The sequence below is a fragment of the Sceloporus undulatus genome, chromosome 9 (assembly GCF_019175285.1).
Source record: "Sceloporus undulatus isolate JIND9_A2432 ecotype Alabama chromosome 9, SceUnd_v1.1, whole genome shotgun sequence".
NCBI classification, from domain to species: Eukaryota; Metazoa; Chordata; class Lepidosauria; order Squamata; family Phrynosomatidae; genus Sceloporus; species Sceloporus undulatus.
This window is the reverse complement of record NC_056530.1, coordinates 20971333-20994088: the sequence shown is the minus strand read 5'-3', so window position 1 is coordinate 20994088 and position 22756 is coordinate 20971333. Positions and strand designations below refer to the sequence as shown.

The 22756-nt window shown below is 45.1% G+C and overlaps 3 protein-coding genes across 9 annotated transcripts; 1 reads left to right on the top strand and 2 right to left on the bottom strand.

Annotated features, from left to right (window-relative positions):
- Window positions 1-4410: 4410 nt before the first annotated feature.
- On the bottom strand, window positions 4411-10489 carry MIA (MIA SH3 domain containing). 2 transcript variants are annotated; one of them, XR_006100808.1, is made up of 5 exons: window positions 9254-10489; window positions 6937-7070; window positions 5741-5851; window positions 4809-5005; window positions 4429-4491 (listed from the first exon to the last, which is right to left on the bottom strand). XR_006100808.1 is itself a non-coding variant. In XM_042441014.1 (4 exons), exons 1-4 carry the CDS (start codon window positions 9381-9383, stop codon window positions 4982-4984), a joined length of 399 nt encoding a protein of 132 aa, XP_042296948.1. In that variant the 5' UTR covers window positions 9384-10489; the 3' UTR covers window positions 4411-4981. The 2 variants fall into 2 exon arrangements, 1 of the variants encoding a protein (XP_042296948.1); XM_042441014.1 differs by having other exon boundaries at window positions 4411-5005.
- A 124-nt stretch (window positions 10490-10613) lies between these two features.
- On the bottom strand, window positions 10614-14438 carry SNRPA (small nuclear ribonucleoprotein polypeptide A). 3 transcript variants are annotated; one of them, XM_042441011.1, is made up of 7 exons: window positions 14321-14438; window positions 13671-13772; window positions 13281-13453; window positions 12337-12513; window positions 11753-11926; window positions 11373-11461; window positions 10614-11155 (listed from the first exon to the last, which is right to left on the bottom strand). In XM_042441011.1, exons 2-7 carry the CDS (start codon window positions 13741-13743, stop codon window positions 10996-10998), a joined length of 846 nt encoding a protein of 281 aa, XP_042296945.1. In that variant the 5' UTR covers window positions 13744-13772; window positions 14321-14438; the 3' UTR covers window positions 10614-10995. The 3 variants fall into 3 exon arrangements, with proteins under 3 accessions (XP_042296945.1, XP_042296946.1, XP_042296947.1); XM_042441012.1 differs by having other exon boundaries at window positions 14208-14362; XM_042441013.1 differs by lacking the exon at window positions 14321-14438 and adding an exon at window positions 14033-14108.
- Window positions 14439-14637: 199 nt separating this feature from the next.
- On the top strand, window positions 14638-22524 carry C9H19orf54 (chromosome 9 C19orf54 homolog). Of its 4 annotated transcripts, XM_042440742.1 has the most exons (7): window positions 14671-14758; window positions 16459-16527; window positions 17166-17318; window positions 17439-17563; window positions 18167-18296; window positions 19139-19209; window positions 20468-22524. In XM_042440742.1, coding segments are annotated over exons 3-7 (669 nt in total). In that variant the 5' UTR covers window positions 14671-14758; window positions 16459-16527; window positions 17166-17316; the 3' UTR covers window positions 20809-22524. The 4 variants fall into 4 exon arrangements, with proteins under 4 accessions (XP_042296678.1, XP_042296676.1, XP_042296677.1 ...); XM_042440744.1 differs by having other exon boundaries at window positions 14638-17318; window positions 20468-20611; window positions 20729-22524; XM_042440743.1 differs by lacking the exon at window positions 17166-17318.
- The last annotated feature ends 232 nt before the right edge of the window (window positions 22525-22756 follow it).

The window sequence follows — 22756 nt, the reverse complement described above, 5'->3', positions numbered from 1 at the left end:
TCTGCACTTCCTCCCTTTGTCTTGCGTTCACTTAAATTGCTGCAAACTGAGTTCAAAGTGCAAAAGCAGTTTGCACTCACTTAACTAAAGAGGGAAAGAGGAGAAGATGAAGTGGAGTCTTGCCCTTCCCAGTTGGTTCAGGCAAATGCAAACCGCTGCAGCCTCTCCTCACTTGTGTGTTCTTCTTCATTAATAACATTTGCCATCTTGTCCACACTCTGATGTGGTTTGGCCACACATGTCCCAGTTTTCATCTGCAAATGTGTATCACGTTGTCTCCGCCACTAAGCAAGCCACAGATCCTCTGCTCTTTCATCAGAGGCCTCTTTGGTTACCTAAACTGGTATCCTGCTTTGCAAGGGACTGGTACATGTCCTGGGGAGGAGGATTAAGATAAGGGCCAATTTAGCACATGAGTGTCAGATACGCATGCCATTGAACTATGACCAGCCATGTGCATGGGCAGTCATTTCCAGGCTCCAAAAAACCATCCTCTTAGTCCTCATTGTTTCCATTGTCAGAACAAGAAAACTCCCTTCTGCTCCATTGGGAACAGCGGATGCTCCAGCTCTTCCTGGAACCTTGGCGCCTGCATTTATATTTCTGATAAATTAGAAGAAGAACAGATATGATAACATGATGTTCTGAAAACGGAACAGCCTCCTGGCTGCTTCTGGCGATATTAGGCCAGAGAGAGATAAGGCTCTTGTCCATGAAGGGATGGGGAGGAACCGGAGGAGGATTGGGAGCTAGGATGCCCGAGTTCGCTCTCTTGCTGAAAATAGATAACTGGAAGGTCTCTCCAGAGGAGGACCACCCCGACGCTTCCCCAGTTCTGCGTTTCCACTCCAGTGCTGGGCAAATCTTATTTGATTTTTACTCACAACACCCAGAATCCTCTAGCTACCCTGAGGATTCTGGGAATTATTATTCTCCCCCTCCCCAATGGAAATATGCCAAGTACTGTACTGCTCTGCCCATGAGTGCTAAAGGCAGCACAGCTATGCCCACTCCAGCGGAGGGTGACCAAAATGGCCTGGAAACCATGCACTTTTAGAAGACTGCGTATGTTTAGCCTGGAGAAGAGAAGGTCAAGGGGTGACATGACAGCAATGTTTAACTATTTGAAGAGAAGTCATACTGAGGGTGGAGCAAGCTTGTTTTCCATTGCTCTAGAGACCAGGTCATGGAACAATGCATTCAAACTGCAGGAAAAGAGATTCCACCTCAACATTAGGAAGAACATCCTGATGAAAAGAGCTATTTGACAGTTCCACCCAATAAATTTTCTATCTGAAGGGAATTGTCAAGTGTGCAAACGCAACCTCTTGCCATGCTGCGGCAAACACATTAAGAAATCTCCTGTGCCATCCAGATTTTTAGCTATTACCTTAATATCTTCTGCTCACATCTGCCACAGACACCATGTGCTACATCTGGTACCTGGAAGTGCTTGTTTGCCTGGGCTATGGATGCCACTGCACCCAGCCATTGACTTCTGGGGGGGACTGGCCCAATTTCTACATGACCCACTGTGATGCCTAAATTCAAAGATATAGCCATGTTAGTCTGTAGAGTCAGTATGTAGAGAGATCTTGTAGCACCTTTGAGACTAACTGAAAGAAAGAGGTTGGCAGTGTGAGCTTTCATAGACTTGCATCAACTTCCAAATGCATCTGAAGAAGTAGACTTCAGTCTATGAAAGCTCATGCTGCCAACTTCTACCTTTCAGTTAATCTCAAAGGTGCTACAAGGCCTCTGTAGATACCGTGATGCCCAAAGAGCTTCTCTGCTCAGAAGGCTACCTCTCCCAAAGGCAACAGAGTTTGGGAAAGTTTCTTGGTGGACGGATGAAAACACACAGAATCCCACTAGGAATAGTAGGAGGCATTCTAGGAGTTCTTATCCTGATTAGGAAGGGACGGTCCCAATTAATCCTCTGCTGTCCCACTTTTTTCAGCTGCTTTGTAAAAGTCCCAGTTTCTCTCTCTTTTACCGCTTTGTCCTCATCTTACTTCCATTGCTGCAAACTTGAGTTCAAAGTGCCAAAGTAGTTTGCATTGAGCAAGAGGAAGAGCAGAGACTCTTGCCTTTCCCAATAAACACAGACCAAAGCAAACTACTGCAGTCTCTCCTAGCTTCTTCAATCTTCTTCACGAATAACCTTTGCCTTCTTGATCCACTCCGATATTGCTTGGCCATGTTTCCCAGTTTTCATTTGTGAAATGTTGGAGAGTATGTGGCTTCCTTCCTTCCCCAGCTTTGCCTTGGTGACAGCCGAGGCATGCTAAAGAGGAGAGCCTTTTATCCGAAGTGACGTCCAGGTTCAAAGGCTAACAGTTCTTGGCTCAGATGGAGCCCGTAGCTCCATGGCCTTTGCTCATGTGAGTCAGCTTTGGAAGCAGATACTAGCCGTTCCTAGGAAGCAGAGCAAAGGCAGAGGCCAAAGTAGTGAGCAGAGGAAGGGAGAAAAAAGCCAGGGAGGGAAGATGGTCTCTCAATTCCAACTCAGTCCAAACACTTTTGTGTGGCAGTCCCCAATGCACCATCCCAGGTTGCGGGGATCGCCTCTGCTCTCACCTGCCTGCCTCCTTCCAGACACAAAGGTCTCCTGCAACAGCCTGGAGGAGGTGTGATCCAGACTTTTGCCAAATCCGGGAACTGGGTCACAGCAGCCACTTAGGAAACTGGGACTTCTGCCAGGCTGTAGGACGCGGGGTAAATCCGGTATTGCTTAACCGCAAGGGGTGCCAAGGAGGGAGAGGAAGGGTGACCTAATTTCCCAGGAAGTAAAAAATGCTTCTAACTTGCCCAGCAAGCATTTGTCCTGCTATCCCCATTTATCGAGCTCAGTTAGAGACTGTTTTCTGTAGCACAGCTTGACTCTGAAGTGTAAAATGCCTCAAGGTGGACAAATGTCTCTGAACATGTGCAGAATACACTCCTCCTCGGTAACCATCACTGGAGTCTATCTTTGACATAACTTGGGATAAGGCAAAGGTAGCAACACTGAAGTCACATTCAGTTCTCCAAATCTGTATTTGCAACCCTTGGCCTCTCTGCATTCCCCAAACCAACCCTTTTGGGGGGGACAGAAAAGGGGGCTAAATTGCCTGCCTCTCCTGGAAGCCTCCTAAAAGCCTCCAGGAGAAACAATTCACTTTTTAAATACATTACACCCCTTCCAAGCTCTTTAATGTCCAAAAAATACCTATTTCTCCAAACTAGAAGTAGACTTACACACACTTCTCTGTATGTTTTTCTCTCTCTTTTCTTGCATTTTAATAGTCCATGTCACCCTGGAGGATCCCAGGGGAAGAAAGACCCCAGACCCACTGCTATTGCCTACCACTGCCTTAAGACAACAGCACTGCCAGAAGTTCCATTAAATCACATACTTTTAAACATCTTAATTGTGTTCAAAATAACCCTGCATGGGAGACCATTATTTTCAACAGCCTCTGTTTGTTCTTTAGTACTAACACACACTCTAACTGTCCCAATTTGGCAGGGACAATCCCAGTTAATCCTCTGCTGTTCCACTTTTTCAGATGCTTTTAATATGTCCCAGTTTCTTTCTCCTCCTCCCACTTTCCCCCTTTGTCCTCAGCTTACTTCCATTGCTGCAAACTGAGTTCAAAGATCACAAGCAGATTGCAGGCAATTCAACAGAGAAAGGAGGGGAAGGGGCAGAATCTTACCTTTCCCAATGCAAAAGCAAACTGCCGCAGCCTCTCCAAGCTATTGTGCTCTTCCTTATGAATAGCCTTTGCCACCTTGACCACATTCTGATGTGCTTGGCCACACGTGTCTCAGTTTTCATCTTTCAAATGTTTGAATGTGTCTACTAGTAGAAAGAAGTAACTCTCCTGACAGCAGTATGGCTAACCCATTTCTTTTCCGCTCCTCTATCTAATGCAGTAGTAGGCAAAATCCAGCCTTAAAATGTGGTTGGCCTACAATGCCCATCAGTCCGCAATGTCCAACAATAACCAGACTGCCACATTTTGCCCACCCCGATCCAGAGAGATCTGGCTGGATATTACTGGCCCTCAGTATTTCCCACTCACAGCCTGATGCTGGCACATAAATGCACTGTTAGCAAGTGCTCCAACATTTCTTTCTTTCTTTTGCAAGGCATTGTCTGAAGACACAGGGTGCTGCCAGCCTGCTAAGTAGAAGAAGATTGGATCAGGATCTGGATGTGAGAACACTGGGCTTCTGTCCTCTCAGGGTGGCACCTTTTGAATTCTCCAAGGAAGGCAGAGTATAAAAGTACTAAATAAACAAGTTTCTTTCCAATGCCATTTGGGAAAGTAATTGAGATGTCTACCCTGTCCTTCCCATGCATTCTTCCCTTTGTCTAGCGACAATAGACAAGATTGTATAAATAGCAATACGTTTCCTTTTGGTAAAGCTTTATTCATTTATTTATTGGACTGATGGCGCCATTGATCTCCATTACTTGCAAAGTACAGCTTCCTTGGCCACCTATCCATAGAGAAATGCCACTTTTAGATACAAAGAAGGCTTAGCGTCATGGGCCATAAGTAATACACAGGTTTTTATGGAATGAAACCAGCAAATTTGTTAAGCAGGTTGTTTGTATGTAGTTTAAACAATATTATATCGACTTCTTTTTATCGTAAAGTGCCCTATTCTATATCTCAAAATGTGTTGGGTTCAACAGAACCTTGCAAAGACTTTGAGACTGGTTTGTCTTTGCATTTTTTGGCTAGGCATGGGGCAAGTGCTACTTGGAATCATAGGAAGGATAAAGACCACTATCACCTATCATCTCCACATACCCCACATACAAATAAGTGACAGCCAGCATCTACAAAAGAGAGCTTGTCTTTGCCAAAATGGGCGAAGCAGGAGACTAGCTCTTAAGGCACACGGCTCTCATCCAGTCCTCACTCCAAGACTGGCAGCAGGTGCAATGCAAACGCAGGTATTGTCCTTATCCAAGCCGATCATGTCACTGGCAGTAGAAGTCCCACCTCTGAAAGGGAAAGAGAGAAAAACAACTCACCGACTGCATCTGTGACCCAAATACTATTGCATGACTTTCAAGACAGATGAGGGAAAGGCACTCTGCATCGATTCAGGAGCACCTTCACCTTATAATTCTGCCTTTGGGGAACCCATTTGCAAAGCAACATATGGATGGAGGCACACTCTTTTTCTACATTTAGCAGGCAGAGAATTCTAGTTCCTCATAAAACTACAAATCCCAGGATTCCATGACTTGGAGATGTGGCAGTTCAAGCAGAACTGAAATGCTATAAGTAGCCAAAGCTGGACAAGGGAGGAACACTGAATGGAAGAAACCGAACTCTTTTGAAATGAGGGAGGAGAGTTTTATGGATTCCATGGAGTGCCAAAAAAGACAAATGAATAGATCCTAGTGCCAGCATGGTGTAGTGGTTTGAGTGTTGGACTATGGTTCAATTCCCTGCTTGACCATGAAACCCATTGGGTGACCTTGTGCAAGTCACGCTCTCTCAGTCTCAGATGGCAATGGTAACCCCCCTCTGAAGAAACGTGCCAAGAAAACCCCATGATATAGCCACCTTAGGGTTGGATTAAGTTGGAAACGACTTGAAGGCACACAAAAACAACAACAACCCATACATACATGATAAGTGAGCATGCAGTAAACCTTTGGGATTCAGGCCAGCTGGCCTGTTTGCCACAGCTATTTGATTACATCAAGAGAAAAGAGAAGTGTTCTTACACTGGTTTTCACTTCCACTTTGCCCGGCTTCAGGTACTGGTTCTCCTGGACCACAGAGCTGGGGAAAAAGCCCAGGCGGGCAGGCTGCTCCCCATAATAGTCCCCTTGCACCTGTGCAGAGAGAAGAAAAGGCAAGTCTATGAGATTCCTGGACCTGTTTCCCTATTGCAGGAGCTCCTTCTGCTGGCCACTTTGGAAATATACCAGTGACACATTGACTGCCTTCTCTGGGACCACAGAGCACTGGATCTGGGAAGATGATTTGGAAGCTTTAGAGCTCACCTTTCATCTCAGTTCTTCTCCATCAGGGATTGTGGCCTTCCGGATGTTGCTGGACTACAATTTCCATCATCCCTCACCATTTGAACCCAGGTTCCCCAGCGTCCTAGTGCACTCCAACCATTATGCCATGCTGGCCCTCAGTCAATAAAGTGAACAAATGACGATGGTATAGTATCATCCAAATCCACAAGAATGATGGACCAACCAAAATGCACATTATACATGCTGCGACTTTTTGGAGCTCCACTGGCTTCTTCATCAGGCAAAGGTATTCAAAATGATACAGGAGATGATGGTGGTGGTGGTGATGGTGGTGTCAGTGTTATCTAGGGGGCCATGTGTGTCCCTGCTCCTGGTCTTTATTGATTTTGACTAGTTGCGGGGATGTTTTTACAAAACGACAAATAAATACACCTTGCATTAAGACAATAATCGTCGTCCCCAACCGAAGCTGGTAACAATCTGAGGATCATGAAAGCAATAATAAAATAATGGCCACTGAGTACACTTCTATGAGCCAACATGATGTAGTGGTTTGAATGCTGGACTTTGACTCTGGATATCTTGAAGGCACACAACAAAAACAAAGTATACTGACTGTGTCTAATGGGGCTCAACTACATTGCAGTGATCCATTTGTTGCTTCAGCATTTCAAGGGGAGGCTAAGACCCCCCTATTGTAGTCTGGGGAGGGCTTGAATCCCTCTATCCTCCCTCCATCCCATTCCAGGGTCCATGGCTCTATACGTGCTTTCAACTTTGCATGGCTTTTGGTTCACTGCAGCCTCACAAAGCTGAGATCTCCACCACCCAAACCCAGAAGAAAGCCAACCATAGAACTGTAATATTGGAAGGCATCCACAAGGGTCATCCAGACCACCCCACTGCCAAAGCCTGAATGCACAGCTACTCACGCTGCCTCCCCAGAAGAGTCTCCCGCGGCCCTTCAGTTTGGAGAAGACATAGACCACTTGGCCTCTCTGGATGTTGATGAAGCGGCAGTCGGGAGCAATGTAATCCTGGAGGGCCACTGCAATGGAAATGGGGTCTAGGGTTGAGGAAAGGGAGGGAGATGCACAGGGTGCATGGGCAGAAAAAGGACACAGAAGCAAGAATGGTTTATCAAGGAAGGTACCAATTTATGCAGAATTGTGATTTGATTGTCTTTGAACTTTTGTATGCATGGTTTTGTAGTGATGCTTTATTGTAAATGGTTGCAAGCTGTCTTGAATCTTGTGCTGGGAAATGGATGGACGGATGGACCCTTGGAGCGATATGCTGCCATCCATTACCTAGCAAAATATCCACCACAGAATTCATTGCCAAAGCCTTTCCATGATGGCCAGCAGCTCTTAGCCAGCAAAAGAAAATAAAAGATGAATCTTCATAGTCAGTTGCAGGAACCTTGGAAGGAGCCTAGAGCTGCCTCTAAAGAAAAGCCAGAGCTCAGAAATACTTTTTTGGGGGAGACTAGAACTGGCTATTTGGGGGATTATGGGAGTGATAGGAAATAAATAAAACAACAAATCTTTCTTGATCTATGCAAAAGGCTTGTCAGTTAGCGGCCAGCCAGTTGCCTTTGGAAAGCCCACAAAAAGGGTCTGAAAGTAGTGACTTGTTACAGCAACTCATGCTCTAAGGTAGGCTGCCCTGAATTTGGAGGTTCCATCTAGCTAACCTAGCCCATAGCCACCGATAATCCTCTCTTACACCAGTTTAATTTCATCTGAACTGGAAGGGCTTCATCATATGGAAGCCTGGGATTTGTAGTTTGGTGGGGTACCTAGAACTAATTCTCTGCCAGAGAAGTTTTAATGCTGTAGCTCAGGGAAGTGCACTCCAGAATTCTGAGGATGTCACCCAAATACAAAACCCAGGATGCCATTGGATACAGTTGTGGCAGTGAAAGTGGGATCAAACTGCTCTAACTGTGCAGTGTGGAAACGCTTATCAACTCTAAATTCCAAACCCTCCATCCCTTTCTTGTAGAGGAATTGCTCCAGCCACCTGTTCCTTTGTGGCCTTTCTTATACCTTTCCCAATATGACTTTTCATCCCTGGTGACAAGAAATAGTCCCAAAGTCTTTGGTTGTTCTTAGGAAATGTTCTTGGTCCAACTGGAATCAGAGGACGCCTTTAGCAAAATGGATCCTTATCTGGACCAGGTTGCCAAAACTTTGCTTAACATTGCAAAGACGTTGGCTGTTCCCAAAGGGGAAAGCGTTGTAGGATTAAGAGCTGCATTGGATAAATGGAACAAGTTGAATAACTCTATTACTGTAATATACAGTAATAGATTTCCTCATACCTAATGTAGCAATGGATTTTAACCTCTAACACTGTTAAAAAATCCTGTTTCGTGTATAGTGTATTCCATGTTTATTTAGTACTTCTCTTCATGCATCTCTGAGACGCATTAGCTGGTTATGCCCCAAGGCAGTTTTCTCTTAGGAAAAGGTCATGGATCACATGAGGTTTGTTTTGGAGCAAACTTTGAATTTTGCATCTTCGTCTTTTCTCTCAGACTGCTTGCCCACATCCTGGAAAATAGGTTTTGGGCGACGGAAAAGGATTCTTCATGCCATATCAAAAAATATACAGTATTCCAGTATTTTAAAGAGAAATACCCACCCTCTACTGTTCAGTAGACCCACGATTTCATAACATTTTTTCCGACATTTGAATCTGTGTCTTATAGATGTCAGCACTTGGAATGGTTTAAACCAGTTTTAAACTGTCCTAACTTGTTCAATTGTTTGTTTTTAATCTTTAAATCTTTTAAATTGGTTTTGTTGAATGCTGCTGTGAGATCCAGTGATGTAGGTTGAGAGAACTAATCTCTGCGTGGACACTTAATTTGATATTTAGGTCCAAAGCACACTGCAGTAATTATGCAGTTTGAGACCACTTTAACTGCCCTGGCTCAATACTAGGCAATCTTGGAAGTTGTAGTTTGTTGTGGCACTGGAGCTCTCTGACAGAGGCGGCTAACTTATCTCACAGAACTACAGTTCCCAGAATTCCTAGTATTGCACCAGGACAGTTAATGTGGTCTCAAATTGGATTATTTCTGCAGTGTGTTTGGGACCTTGTTTTCCTTTTCTTCATAGGCTGCTTCTCACTACTGAATTCTCATTATGTTTCCCCCCCTTTTCCATTACCATTCCTTCCCTTTCAATGCGATTTTTGCACAATAACAATAAATGAAGAAAAAGAGGAGGGCACACTCACGGTCACACTCAGCATCCGCACATAACTTCTTCTCCGCAAGTTTGTCCATTTGTCGTCCGCTCCACACAGGCCCTCCGAAACTAGAGAGAAGCAGTCCCACCCAGAGAGGACTCCAAACAATGCCCCCCATTTCTGCAAAGCGCAGGGCGAGACAGAGCCCAACTTCTCCCAGGGCAAAATGGCTAAGAAACCAAGGCTGGAAACGTTGATGTGTATTTGTCCGTCACCCTGCCCAGTTTTGCTCACAAAGCATTACAGCCCAACCAGTCATCAGCACATATCTTCCTACCCACCGCCACTGTTTGAGTTGCTGGAGTGCCATGGAATATTTGCAAATATTCTAACTGCTCAAATGTAAGGATCAGTGCCAAACAAATATGGATTTTTGCCACTACGCTTTTGCCCTGTCTGCTTGCAGACTTGAAGACAATAACAGCCTTTCTCCTCATCTCCCCAGGATACAGCAGGCCTAGAGTTCCTAGCATGCTTCTTTACCACTTTCTGAATTTTGCTGCCTGCCACACAGCTTGTGAAGTCAAAGACTTCTGATGCCATAAAAACAAGTTAAGGACTGGCAGCTTCAAGGTGGAGTCTTTGCTTGGCTAAACAGGAAACTGAGGCCAGGCAAACAGGCTGGCCTTTAAGTTAAACTGCCTGTCATAACACACTGAAGATCTTTGTGTGCCACTGACTCAGTTCTTTTTCCCCCCTGGGAGGGCAAGGAAGAGAAGGAGCCAAGTCTCCAGCATCCATGACAGAGATCTCACACACATTGGTCACTGAGGTTCCACCCCGAATACAGGTTTAGCAGCAAACACTTTCACATGTGATTCCACCTTCTGCTCCACCGGGTCTTGTACCCTATAACCAGAGCTGAATAAAGCTACCAGTTGCATATTCATGCATGGCACAGGGGTTAAGGTAGATGGTCCTCAATTCAATTACTTGCGGTGATGAAAAAAAAGGAGCTAGAGAAGCCCTTTTTTTAGCAGAACTAGTTAAGAACCAGCCTGGCTTTAAGCTCAAACTGCAGCCTCATTCCTCTTGCATTTACCACTGCCTCACATCCAGATGGAGCAATCCCTCAATATGTAATGTGGTATTCCAATCAAGAACAGGGGAAATGACAGGAATTCCTGTTATTGCCCTTCTGAGATTAGTTCAGTTGGCTGCTCATGGCAAATTGGGAATTGCCACCAAATGATCAGGGAGGGAAGGCTGACAGTATTTGGTTCTTTCAAGTTATGGAGGCCCAATAGACCCAGGAAAATTAGACAGGTTCTTTTGCTAGGATGATTCCACACAAACTGGTTTTCTTCCCTCTACCCAGTCAATAAGAACCACATTCAAAGAGAGAAAATAAACCTATGTTTTTTATTGCAAAACAGAAAAGCTCCAGGTGCAATGTCCGGCCGTCAGACCCTGGGTGCAATGCTTTTTACAAAGAATCGGCTGCTGTCAATCCAACTGTGCACACACACTCAGGCACACATCTGATTCTCTGTCATCAAGAGTTGCAAGCAAGCAGTCTGTACCAGGATCTTCCTACAACTGGGCTCTTTAATACACACACACACATTCTCTGTCTTACTCACTCACATGCACAAATACACACACACCTCTGCACTTACCTCACAGAGCAGAACATGGGAGAAACAACCCAGACAACCAAACACTATTTTACAAACATTAACTAAAACAGAGGGGATAAGTATTACATGGACAGAAGGCCAAGGGAGGCATCATTTCTTTGCAAAAGAGATCTTCATGGCATTGTTCTGTGTGATCTTGAAACCTTGGAGGGCGTCCCGGGCAGCTCCAGCCTGCACTTCATTATCAAACTCTACAAAGGCAATGTCATGGCGGCCTGGCACCAGTCGCACTTCCTTGAAGCCTGGGAACCTGAAGGAGGGCAAAGGTAAGAAACTCAAGGCGAGAGTACTAGACTGTCAAGCTTACATGTGGACCATGGCAGCACTTTTGCTCACCCCCATCTATTGCATGCAATACCAGTCACAAAAAGTCAGACCAGAAAACCTCAAACTTGCATTCACTGAGTAAACTCCTCCCCAAAGATCCCCAATAAAGCAATAACTGCAGTGGGGAAAAAGCCACTTACTGGTTGAAAAGCATGGATAGCATCAGTTCGTTGGTCTCCTCAGGCAGGTTGGTGAGGAACAAGATGTGATTGGGAGGATTCTCTGACAGCTGCAAGAGAACAGAAGAAGCAGTCACAATCATGGCCATAGGATGAGCCTAGTTTCAAAGACCTCCCACCTTTGTTCAGGTCTCTCCTACTAAGGCACAACCACTGTATCTCTTTTTCTATGGAGCTCAGCCACAGTAATATGGTCTATTTTGCAAATGCGACAGTGATCTTTTTGTAAAACCAACAGAATTTAGTTTAGTTTTTTCACTGAGTTGGTCTGATTCATTCTCTCTCTCTTCCCCACAAATACATGCATAGTCTCCTGTAACCCCTGGCACCTTGTGACTTACTGGCTGAGCTGGAGCCATCTGCCCAGGTAACATCTGCTGCGGTGGCATTGCACCAGGAGGCATGGACCCTGGAGCCATCCCAGGTGGGGGCATCATCCCCGGAGGAGGCATGTAGGGGGGCTGGCCTGGCATGTGATGCATCATGCGTGGGGCTTGGTTCATAGGTGGCATGCCCTGGACAGAAAGAAAAGACAAATACACACATATTCCTGAGCGGCTGAATTTCAGTCCAGGGTATCCTGCTCCAGATTTGGAAGTAACTCAGGAAAAAGCTGCCCGAAACCTCCACTGCAATATGACTCCCATATCGGCTAACTGTGGTTTCACTTACGTACATCTCGGAAAAACATCTCTCTATAAATCTGGAAGTCCTATAACACAACTCTATGTTCAACGTCCACAGGAAATATACAGTTTGCCATTATCAGCGAATGTCACTAACCGGGGTATGTCTCGGAACATATCCCCTTTGGATACTGGGATTGTACGGAATGTGTATAAATTAAGTTTTCTTTGATGGGACAGAGCCCTATGCAACTGAAGATACAAAAGTCCTGCCCTCCCTTTCCCAGGCAGATACTCACAGGTACAGCGCCTTGGACGGCAGGGGCCACTGGTGCTGCCGCTCCTGGGATCTGCTTTTTGACAGCTGGTGCCTCCTGACCCTTGGGCTTTCGCTTCTCTCGTTTGCGGTCCCGCTCCACATATGTACCCTTCATCTTGGCTATGATGTCAGAGTCTGTTTTGGCATACTGGATCCTCTGGCGGCGGAAACAGAAATGTTTGGATTGGGTGATGCACTCCATAAGTACTGCCAGAACCCAAAAAGCTGAACTGCCACTGCTGGCCTCAGAAGGGGAACAAGGAGCAGCCAAGCACATTGCCATCATGCCTTGGCCCCAGTGAAAGGCCTTCTCTTCATGTTCCTAGTGTGGGAGCCTCTGAGGGAGGGAAGAGAATCGAGCACCTGCTGGACTTAATTCACTCCCCACTGCCATTCCCAATTCCTTATGTCTTATTTAGATTGGAAGCCTAATTAATTACACTCATCCTTCCATGTTTGTGGATTTGATTAATGTGTTCTCTCTAGGAATATCTAGGTCCTCCAGTGCAACTCTATGGTCAACTTTAACTAAAGGTTGCACTGAAGGATCTAGAGAGGTGTCCTCTCAGGTAAAAACATGGTGTTTTTGTGATTTGCGGTTTTCCCATATTTACGGGGGTCTCATGGCCCTAACCCTCATGAATACAGAGGGAGAGGTGTATTTGTAAGCCATCCTGCAAGCCTTTACGACTAAGGAATAATGGAACAGGATATAAACATGCTAAATAAATAAATGAGTTCAATTATACTTTATAACATGAACAAGAAATACGTAGCCCTCCAGAGGCTATTTCTGATTCATTGCAATCCTAAGGTGAACCTTGCATGGGGTTCTCTGAGGCTGAGAGTGTGTGACTTTCCCACCCAGTGCTTTTCCAAGGCCAATCAATTGCCTTCTCCCTCTGGCTGAGCAGCGACACTTACCATGGGCTTGTCGTAAAAGGGGAAGCCTTGCATGGAGCGCAGGGCGTTGGTGGCACTGCTGACTTCCTTGAAGATGACAAAGGCCTGGCCCCGCATCTTCATGCTGTGGGACACCAGGATGTCCAGGATCTGGCCAAACTGGGAGAAAATGGCGTAGAGGGACTTCTTCAGTTCTAGGAGAGAATGAAACATAAACAGTGAGGGAAAGCAGCCTTTGAGATTAGCCCCTATAATGCAGCAGTCGGTTCGAAAGCCAAAGGACTAGCCAATCTTATATGATCCTAAGATTATCGCGCTATACTCTTGAAGCATTGCTATTCCACTTTAACTACTCTGACTGCCTCCTGTTGCATTTTAAGGGTTTGTGGTTAGATATCATGCCCCCCTTACCATCTTTCTTGATCTTCTCATTGAGGTTGTTAATGTAGATCGTATGGTTGGGCCTGGACTCTGGGACAGCCATGCTGATGACCACACCGCCGACAGCAGACTCTAGAAAAGGAGGAAACGGACATACATTGAATGCATTGATCCTCCAGACACTTGGGACTTCAGCTCCCAGGATTCCCAACTGGCAAAGACTTCTGGGCGTCAATGTCTAAAAGAGGACCAATATTTGGGGTTCACTGCCTTAAAGTGACCCCCATCGTGGGGTTTTCTCAGCAAGATTTGTTCTAGGACCCACAACAAACTCCAACTCCCAGAATGCCATAGCCTTCAACCAAAAAAAAATAGTTAAAGCGGTGCCAAACCGGGTTATTTCTCCAGTGTGGATGCAATCGAGACACACAAGGGCAAAGGCCAACAGAGCAACTTTCCAACTTAGTGCCCGGATGTTGGAGATAACCAGGGCAGAAGGGAAGAAAAGGCCCGGATGTAAAACCCTGGCAGTAGTCATCTCTCTCTTTTGTCCCTATCGGGACTTACTTATTCCGTCGTTCCCAACAAAAATCGCAACGCCGGAAGGAAATTTCCGTCCCTAACTTCCGCTCCCGCCGCCCTTCCGTTCCCGATGGCTCCTCTCCCGGGCGATTCCTTACCGATTCTACTTAGGCCGCGTTTCAAGCCTGAACACAACCGTTTCCACTACGCGCCCAGAACCAAACCACGCCCCCCCCCGGCTTCCCTCCCACCAATCACCGAGCCGCTTTCTTTGTTTTCTTGCGCGCGCGCCTATTGGGCGCCCGACGGACCAATGAGCGGCCTCTTCGCCCCTCCTCTCCTCCAATGAGTGATTGAAATATTTCTTTTCCCCGCCCACCCCAACAGCGGCTGTCCAATCGTCAGGCAGAATGCTCTCCTCACCTTAGAGCTTTTTTCCGTATGAGCTGTTCCGATTGGACAGCTTTTTCCAACGCCGAATAAGGAACTAATCAAAGCAGAGGCGGCGTAGCATTGGCTCTATTTGGTCAAGGCGACCCTCGAAGAAGTGAATAAGGAGGCACTGCGCCTGCGCGGAAAAGGGGCCTGCTTTGGAGGTATTTTGACTCAAGGATTGCATTCTTTGACCTGCTTCCGGAAGTGACCTTTGACCTCACCAACTTTGCTCTCTGTGGCCTTTCTCCTGCAGCTTCTGATCTTGAACTCTAGTTTTGACCTTTGACCTACAACCTTGAACTTTTGTTTTGACCTGCAGCCTCCAGCCTTGAAGTCTAGTTTTGACCTTTGACCTGCAGCCTTCAGCTTTGAACTCTAATGGTGACCTTTGACCTGCAGCATTGAATTCTAGCTTTGACCTGCAGCCTCCAGCCTTGAACTTGGCTTTTGATCTTTCTCCAGGGCCACCCTTTTGAGGTCCCTGAAGCTGAAGCCCCCTTGGACCTCTGCAGGCCCACTTGCTGCTGCACTCGGCCCATGCTCTGGGGAAGGCATGTCTGAAGCCTCGGAGGGCACAGCAGCAGCCCCACCACCTCCACCAACGCTGCCCCCCTTTTCCTGGGGTGCCCCCTCCGCCTCCTCTTCCCCCGCCTCCACCTCCGGGGCTACAGGGGACCCGGCTCCTGAAGGCCGCCTTGGAACAAACGGAGCCTGGGGACCACGATGGGATTCGGGAGCTCCTGAGACGGAGGCAAGCCAGGTGGGATGGATCCCCAGCTACACTGGGCCAAGAGCATAGAAGACATCAATAGAGAAGACGTGCTCTTTTGAAATGATACCTCCCTGAATTCCCAGGCGATGTGGGGGATTCTGGGATCTGCCATCCCACAAGGGTTACCCTTCACAAGGTCCAGTGCAGCGACAGCCTCTTTGATGTGCTAAGAATGGAGTTCTGTCCTTTGAAAAGGGAGGCAAATAACCACATGGAGCACAACTATCCTTCGTTTCCTAGACGTGGGAAAGGCGTTAAACGATAACTAACAAATACTGTTTATAATTTAAATAGATATGTGTGTATATGTGTGTGTATATGTGTGTGTGTGTGTATGACTACAAGCTTCAGCCAGTATTTAATACTGTTCATATAAAGTACACAGATTCTTTTTTCAGTGTCATATATTGAAAACCAGAATGCAAAGCTGCATTTTTGGACAGTGGAGCCAATGTAACTGTTCATGTTGGATCCTCTCACAGGAGGCCAAAAATAGTGTTTGGTTCCTTCTGGTCCTCCTTGGGGGACTTCTTATAGTGTCATAGGATTTTCACATGTACAGAGATCTTGTAGCACCTTTGAGACTAACTTGAAAGAAGTTGGCAGCATAAGCTTTCATAGACTGTTGGACTGAATCTGTTCAGAGGAGTCCTGTGTAAACTCCAGACTCTGCTTTTGGAATTGCATGCTCTTCTGGGTTCTACCTCTCTTTATCCCCTACTTTCCATTTCAGTTTTTAGCTTGGCAGTGAGATGAGGATGTGCGTAGGATGCTGTTAGCAACCACAGTTTCACTTGCAATTTAAATACGCTAATTGCAAAAGTGTTATCTTCCTCTGGAATGTGTTGGCTCCCAGTGTGTCCTTTGGGTGATGCTCTAGTTTGTCTCCTTGTATCTCCATTTCCACTTGCCTTCCTTTTCTCAGAAAGAGTACTGCTCCTCCAGAGACAACTGCAGCTGAAATAGTTTCCTGAGCCGTTCCTCCCAAGAGTTTGGAGATGAGAGCTTTGTTAATTATGCAGAGGAAGGAAAGTGCTGCTAATGTTGGGCTAGTCTTAAGGGGCTGTGTTCTCTCTCTTTGCCTTACAGCTTCAGTGAGCATTTAAAGTGGCTCCTTTTCAACAACCCTGTGCCTTCCTTAATCCAGGAGGGTCCCCAGTGAGTACTGAATTTTCATCTTTACTGTAAAGGGGAACTGTGCATTAGGAGCTTGTTGAATAGATGAGAACTTATGCAACCCAGACTCTGCACCTGGTACAGGAAAATCAAAAGAAAAGCTCACATATGAGATATCTATATATCTTAATGGCTTACTTATTGGGAGCAGTGTGATGTAGTAACTGAGTATTGCACTATGACTTTGGGAGACGAAGGTTTGAATCCTCACTGGGCTACAAAAGCTTACTGAGTAACTTTGGGTAGGTCCCACTTTCTCAACCTCAGAGGAAGATAATGTCAGCCCTACTTCTGAACACACATTTTGCCTAGACAATCCTCTGAAAAGTTTGCTTTAGGATCGCCGTAAGTTGAAAATGACTTGAAGGCACACAACAAGCTCAATTGCATTTTGGGGAGCACAAAACCATGTGTTACCTTTTCAGTAGCCCTCGGAGGAAGTGAGGGTAAAAGACTATGTAGCTTGTTCATGGCAGCCCCTTGAGCAGTCTTCAGTTTAGCAAAAGGATCTGAATGTGCTCATTGGGACATATACTGGTGAAAGTACATTCACCAGTATAGGAGAAAGTACATTCATAACTCTGTATATCTTATCTTTTATCCTTTGTGGGCAACTACAGAAAAGGTTATGCAAAAACATCCTCCCAATGCTGATTAAGAAACCCAACTTCCAGCTAGACAGACTGCAAGAAGGAAAAAAGGTCTTGATGAATATAAAAAGACTGTAACAAGGAGCTTCTTCATTGGAGGCTTTATAACCAGAAGTATATAATGTATGCATAAAATAATGTTGACTTCCATAAATGACTCATCTTATAGAAGCTGTTCTTGAAATGCAAGGCTTTGGATTTCAGCAGAGCTGTGCAACCTCCGTGGTTTTCTCCTTCCTGCAGGTGTGGTCTGGTGGCCCTATGGATGGCAGGCGCCCTTCTCTCTCTGCCCAAAGAGGTTTCCTTGGAGAGAATTGTGCAAGTGGCTTTGGAAAGAGGCTATACAGCGCAGGGGGAGATGTTCTCAGGTTGGTAGTTGTGGAGGAACAGTGAATACATCCTGCAAACATACCAAGATGGTACTCATCCTGGATCTCCAGGACAAAGCTTGGCAATGCTTTTCCTATCAAAGTCTTAAGATCCACAGAGGAGAGCTTTGCCTTCAACCCACCTCCATCACAGGCTAATTTTGGTGAGGACATGGGAGAGGGTCTTTTCGGTGACTGCTCCCAATCTCTTCCATAGAAAATGAGGCTGGCTTTCTCCCAACTCTCCTTTTTGATCAAGTAGTCTTTTCACATGTAATTGCTTCAGGGTGGGGGCCTTTAACAAGTACATATTTCAATGATTTTATGCTGTTTTAACGTGATAGTTTTAATTGTTTTAACATTTCTTGTTAGGTTTTAGTTGACTTTTGGGGGGATGCCTTGACTCCCAAAGGAAAAAGTAACATATATTGTACATGAAATAAAAACACACATGTGTGTGTACACACTTTAGCCTGTGGTCTAATTGTTTACACACAAGGCATTTACTTTCTATATGCCCCTAGGATTAAATGGGAACTTGTCTATGGGCCATTTTGTAACCACTCTAGTGCCACCTTTCTCTGTTTCCTGTCCCTGGTTCAGCTGCTGACATGGCCAAACTAGCTACGGAGGTCTTTCCTTGCCAAGCAGAGCTGCTGTCAGGAGGGTTGGAGGGACATAACCATGAAAGGATCCTTCGGCATCTCAGTGCTGGCTTCCCTGTGCTGATACCGTATCCTTCCAGGTGCAATCTAATAGAATATAGGATGCTGGGGAGAAGGCTTTTAAGGTTTTCATGAGGACTTCAGGGCAAGAGGTTTGGCTTACCATCTTCCAAGCAAGGCTTGGAAACAGAGTCAAAGTAATGGAGTCAGAAGCAATTTTGGGTGGACTCTGAGTAATAGTTGGTAGAAATGTACGGAATCAGACTTCAAATTAAAAATGTTATTATAATAGCATATGATAAATGTATAATTTTATATTTCATCTTTTAAAAATATATTAAATGCCTAGTTTATTGCACATTTAATTAGAATTTAGGAAAGCTTTCTTTCTTGGGATGGCAATTGGAGACATCCACAACACTTGGGTTTATCCCATGCACCAACCCATACTGGCAGGAGTCCATGTTCTTTTTCAGTTTCTTTTTTAGCAGTTGTAATGAAATACATGTATTTTATGCTATACAGTAAATATATTTGACACATATATTGTGTTTATCCAAGTAGCCTGATGATTCATGTGGTGGCGATGAAAGGCCTACTATTTTACTGCAGTAAATTTGTTACTACTAATTAATATAAATTGCCATTTATGAAAGAGTCACGGCCAAGCAGTAGAAAAATAGTGGAGTTGTAGTCAAAGGTCTGGCATACTGACTCTATAGCCCTGCTTCCCAGGATTCCTCTCCTTGACGCGGTCAGGCATCCTCATCCTCTTTGGTGAGCAATCAGGGCAGTGTGTGGAAGAACAGCTTCTCTCAAGAGGTCCCAAATGCCAGAAGCTGCAGTTTCTTTTCTTCCATCTCTACTTAACCAAAGAATCTCTTAGTTCAGGCCTTAACATCCGGCCCAGCTACGATGAAGACTCCAACCATGAACCCTGCTTCCGCAGCGGCTACAAGGCTCACTGGGCCATTGCTTCAGGTATATGATTCTGCCATTATATCCCTCAAAGAGGGAAGGGGACTAGTGGAGCTGGCTCTAGACCTGGCTGTTTTCCCTAGCCAACTGGTGGGCTCTCCTTCATTGGAGGTCTTTAAACAGAGATGAGATGGCTATTTCTCAGGAGTGCTTTAGCTGTGTGTTCCTACATGGCAAGAGATTGTACTAGAGGTTGTACAAGCCTTTGAGTACCTTTCAATTCTTATGGTTCTATGATACTAGGGAGAAGTAAAATTAATCCTCCAGCTAAGAAAACTTGTCCACAAGGGGGCAAATGGCTCCCAAGTTGGAGGCTTAGATAGCTCCCTTGGTCTGGGCTAGCATCCTGTTCATGACATACACAAGCATTAAGGCCAAGATATGTTTGTCTCCCCCCCCCCCTCTTTTTTTGGCTCCTTGAAGAGGTTAGAACTTCTTCCTTCTCCTCCTGCAACAACCAACCCTACTCTGGATTTAATTTTTTGCTGTGACAGCTCCCTCTCTGTAACCATTTAATAGTTGGCAAAGAACAGGCAGGATTGAGGAAGTGTCTGGCTATGTTCCCATATCCAGGAATAGGACGATGACACCATGAGACCAACCAAACACCCCAGAGGATCTTGGCAAGTGATCTGATCAGTCTACATTTGGTTACGGGGATATAGCAGATGCTTCTTTGAACTAGCTGTTGCAGCAAAATGGTGAGCCTACATGTGGGGAGAGGAGAGCCATAGCATAGTTGCCCCTGTGAAACTTGTACACTGTGCTCAGTAATGTACGCTCGTGGGCAAAGTCTGCCAAGGGCTTTCCTCTACAGTCTGCAAGACCATTTCCTGTGTTGGAGACGATGTCTTCCTTTCACATCAAGCTTATAAGCATATGCATAAAATACCATTCTCTGTGAATATGAAGTGAAAGTATTTTAAAAGCCTTTTTAAAAAGTTATTTGCAAGGTTTAGGACCCTCTTAGGAAAAACTCTGGACTAAGGCCTGCCGGTTGAGGGAAATGGATAGAAATGCGTTACTCAGCTCTAACAATCCATCAAAGGATGGTATTATTCATTTTAAAAATACGTGTCTAACACATTTCTTCTGTTAGAAGGAATTCAAGGTGGCAAACATCTAAACCAATCTGTTGGGTGGACTAGGTGACCCTTGTGACCCATTCTAACTCTTTTAATCTCACTCCACTCACTTAATAAAAGCTGTTAACTGCTTCTAGGTTATACAGGGATCTGTGTCTCTCTTCCTCCTTCCACAGGAGCTCTACTTGGTCTGAAGAGTGGCTCCCAGATGCCTCCCTGCCAGGAAGACACAGAGATCTCTGGACTCTTCCATGCCAGCCCCTGTGTTTCAATCTTCCCACTAGACGCGGTGGCTGAGACATATTTGCTGTCCAAGCAGGGTAAGAGCTGCCGCTATCAGCTATGGAACTACATTCGGGTACAAGAGAGCAATGCCCAACTAACAGACTTCAGCCCGAAGCGGGCAGCTGATGGCAAGGTCTATATCATGCCTGCAGGTGGTGTCCGAGAGGGTCTGTGTGGAAAGGCAGTGCTGCTGCAACCAAAGGCACCAGATGGCTCCAACCCCAGCGAATGACCATCATTTCTCAAAGTTATTTACAGCTGTGGCCTTAATAGAAGTTTGGACTGGTTTTTAAAAAGACAGTAACAGCAGCTATGAGAAGAGCTTCCAGGTTCAAAGGCAGTTAGCCACTTAATACTAACTCCATGTGTGAAGAGATAAACAGGAAAAGGAGTGTTGCCTTTGTGCCCTGTGGGTGCTTAAATGAAGGTGCTGGACTAGATGAAGTTTTGTACACAGGAGAGGCAGTAGATTCTGGATGGAATCATGTAGTGCACTATCCCAGCGGTTACATATTTTCAGGATTGTAGAGTAGTAAAAATCTCCCAGCTCCAAGGAGCCTACTGTATATACTCATGTATAAGTCTACAGATTTTAGTCCAAAAATTGATCCAAAAAAACCTGGGTCGACTTATCCATCCATCAATGTAAGTACTGTACTTTAACTCATATATATAAAAAAGCAAGAGTGGTGGAAAAGCAAGAGCTTAGTCCATCCTGGGAACACCTAAAAGAAGCACCAACCCTGTCTACTTTCTCATCCATTTGGCCTTTAGGATTAACACAAACAGTCATGCCTGATAGAATTTTCTAAGTTCTTTGGCATCATTTTCCTTTACTTCATCCTTTATACCCATCATTACACGCACCTAAGTTTTACACTCAACTTACGGGTCTTATCAAAATTCATAATGTTGGCCCCAAAACCTGCCCTTGACTTATACATGAGGGCAACTTACTAGTTGAGTATATACAGTACTTCTCTAATGCCTTTCACAGTTGCTGTGCCCCTTTTCCTCCTCCATCTCTGGATAGGTGAAAGGATGATGTATCTTGGATTAAATGAAGAAACTTGCCTTCAGTTCTCTTTTAAATTCCACTTACTGTGCAGGATCGCATGCATTGGGGAGTTATTCTGGGCCAAGGCACGGATGACGCCTGTGAGACCTTTAGGGAAATCTCAGTCTTGGATAAGCCTCCGACTTCCTCCCCACAAAGGAAGAATAAACAGCCATTCATTGCCACATTCCCAGAATAGCAAGGCGTCAGGGGGAAGAATGTCTGGAATTTCCTTTTGTTGCAAAGCCAGGCTAGTTTAACACTAATAAAAATGTGCTGTTTTCTTAAACTAAGCTGAAAGAAGAGGGAAATCTATACTCCCAAGTGTCTTTGGGACCCAGTTTTTGTTGCCAGTGTTGTATCAAAGGTTTGAGGGCTCGCGTGATCTGTAATACAGAAAATGGATGGGTGAAGGAATGAGCTCCAGTACCTCCTTCATAACTGATTCTGTTTGAAGGGGCAGGGAGAGTTTGACAAATACTGGCAGGTCTTCTTTTACATCCGGATTGTGTTCCTAAATTTATGATGTAAATTTAAGACTGACTCAATTGTATTGAGAATTATTGGTGACTAGAGAGATGTGTTCTAAGGAAGGAAAATTAGCAATTTTACTCAACCTACCATCAGTTATAAATAATATTATTTTATGGGAGAGACTGTGGGAGAATCTTTCTTTTCTTTGCCTGTTTCTGAAGAAACATACATTTGGAATATTGTAAACTGGGGCAATAGAAATTATGACTGACCTGTAGCTGCCTCAGCATCAGTTCTTCCATTTATAATATGAGAACAAGAACATGATGCTATAGACTTGCTGTAATGGTGAACAAACCAAAGGACTGTAAACTACTTTGGACATTAAAAGTGCTGCAGAACTGATGAATAACATACAAAAAAGGGTGTTGCTGCTTTTGAGAAGTGCCTGTGTGAAAGTGTTATCTTCCTGGTGCAAGTGTGCTTGTCCCTTTTCCAAGGGTTAAAAACCTCTAAGAACGGTTACTAATTTTACAGGATTGCACTGCCCCGGATGCTTTTTGACCTAGAAGCTGTACCCTTCTGTCTCTGTGCAACCTATTGACGTCAGGCCAGCATTTCCCCACTTCCTTATTCCTATTTCAAGCTC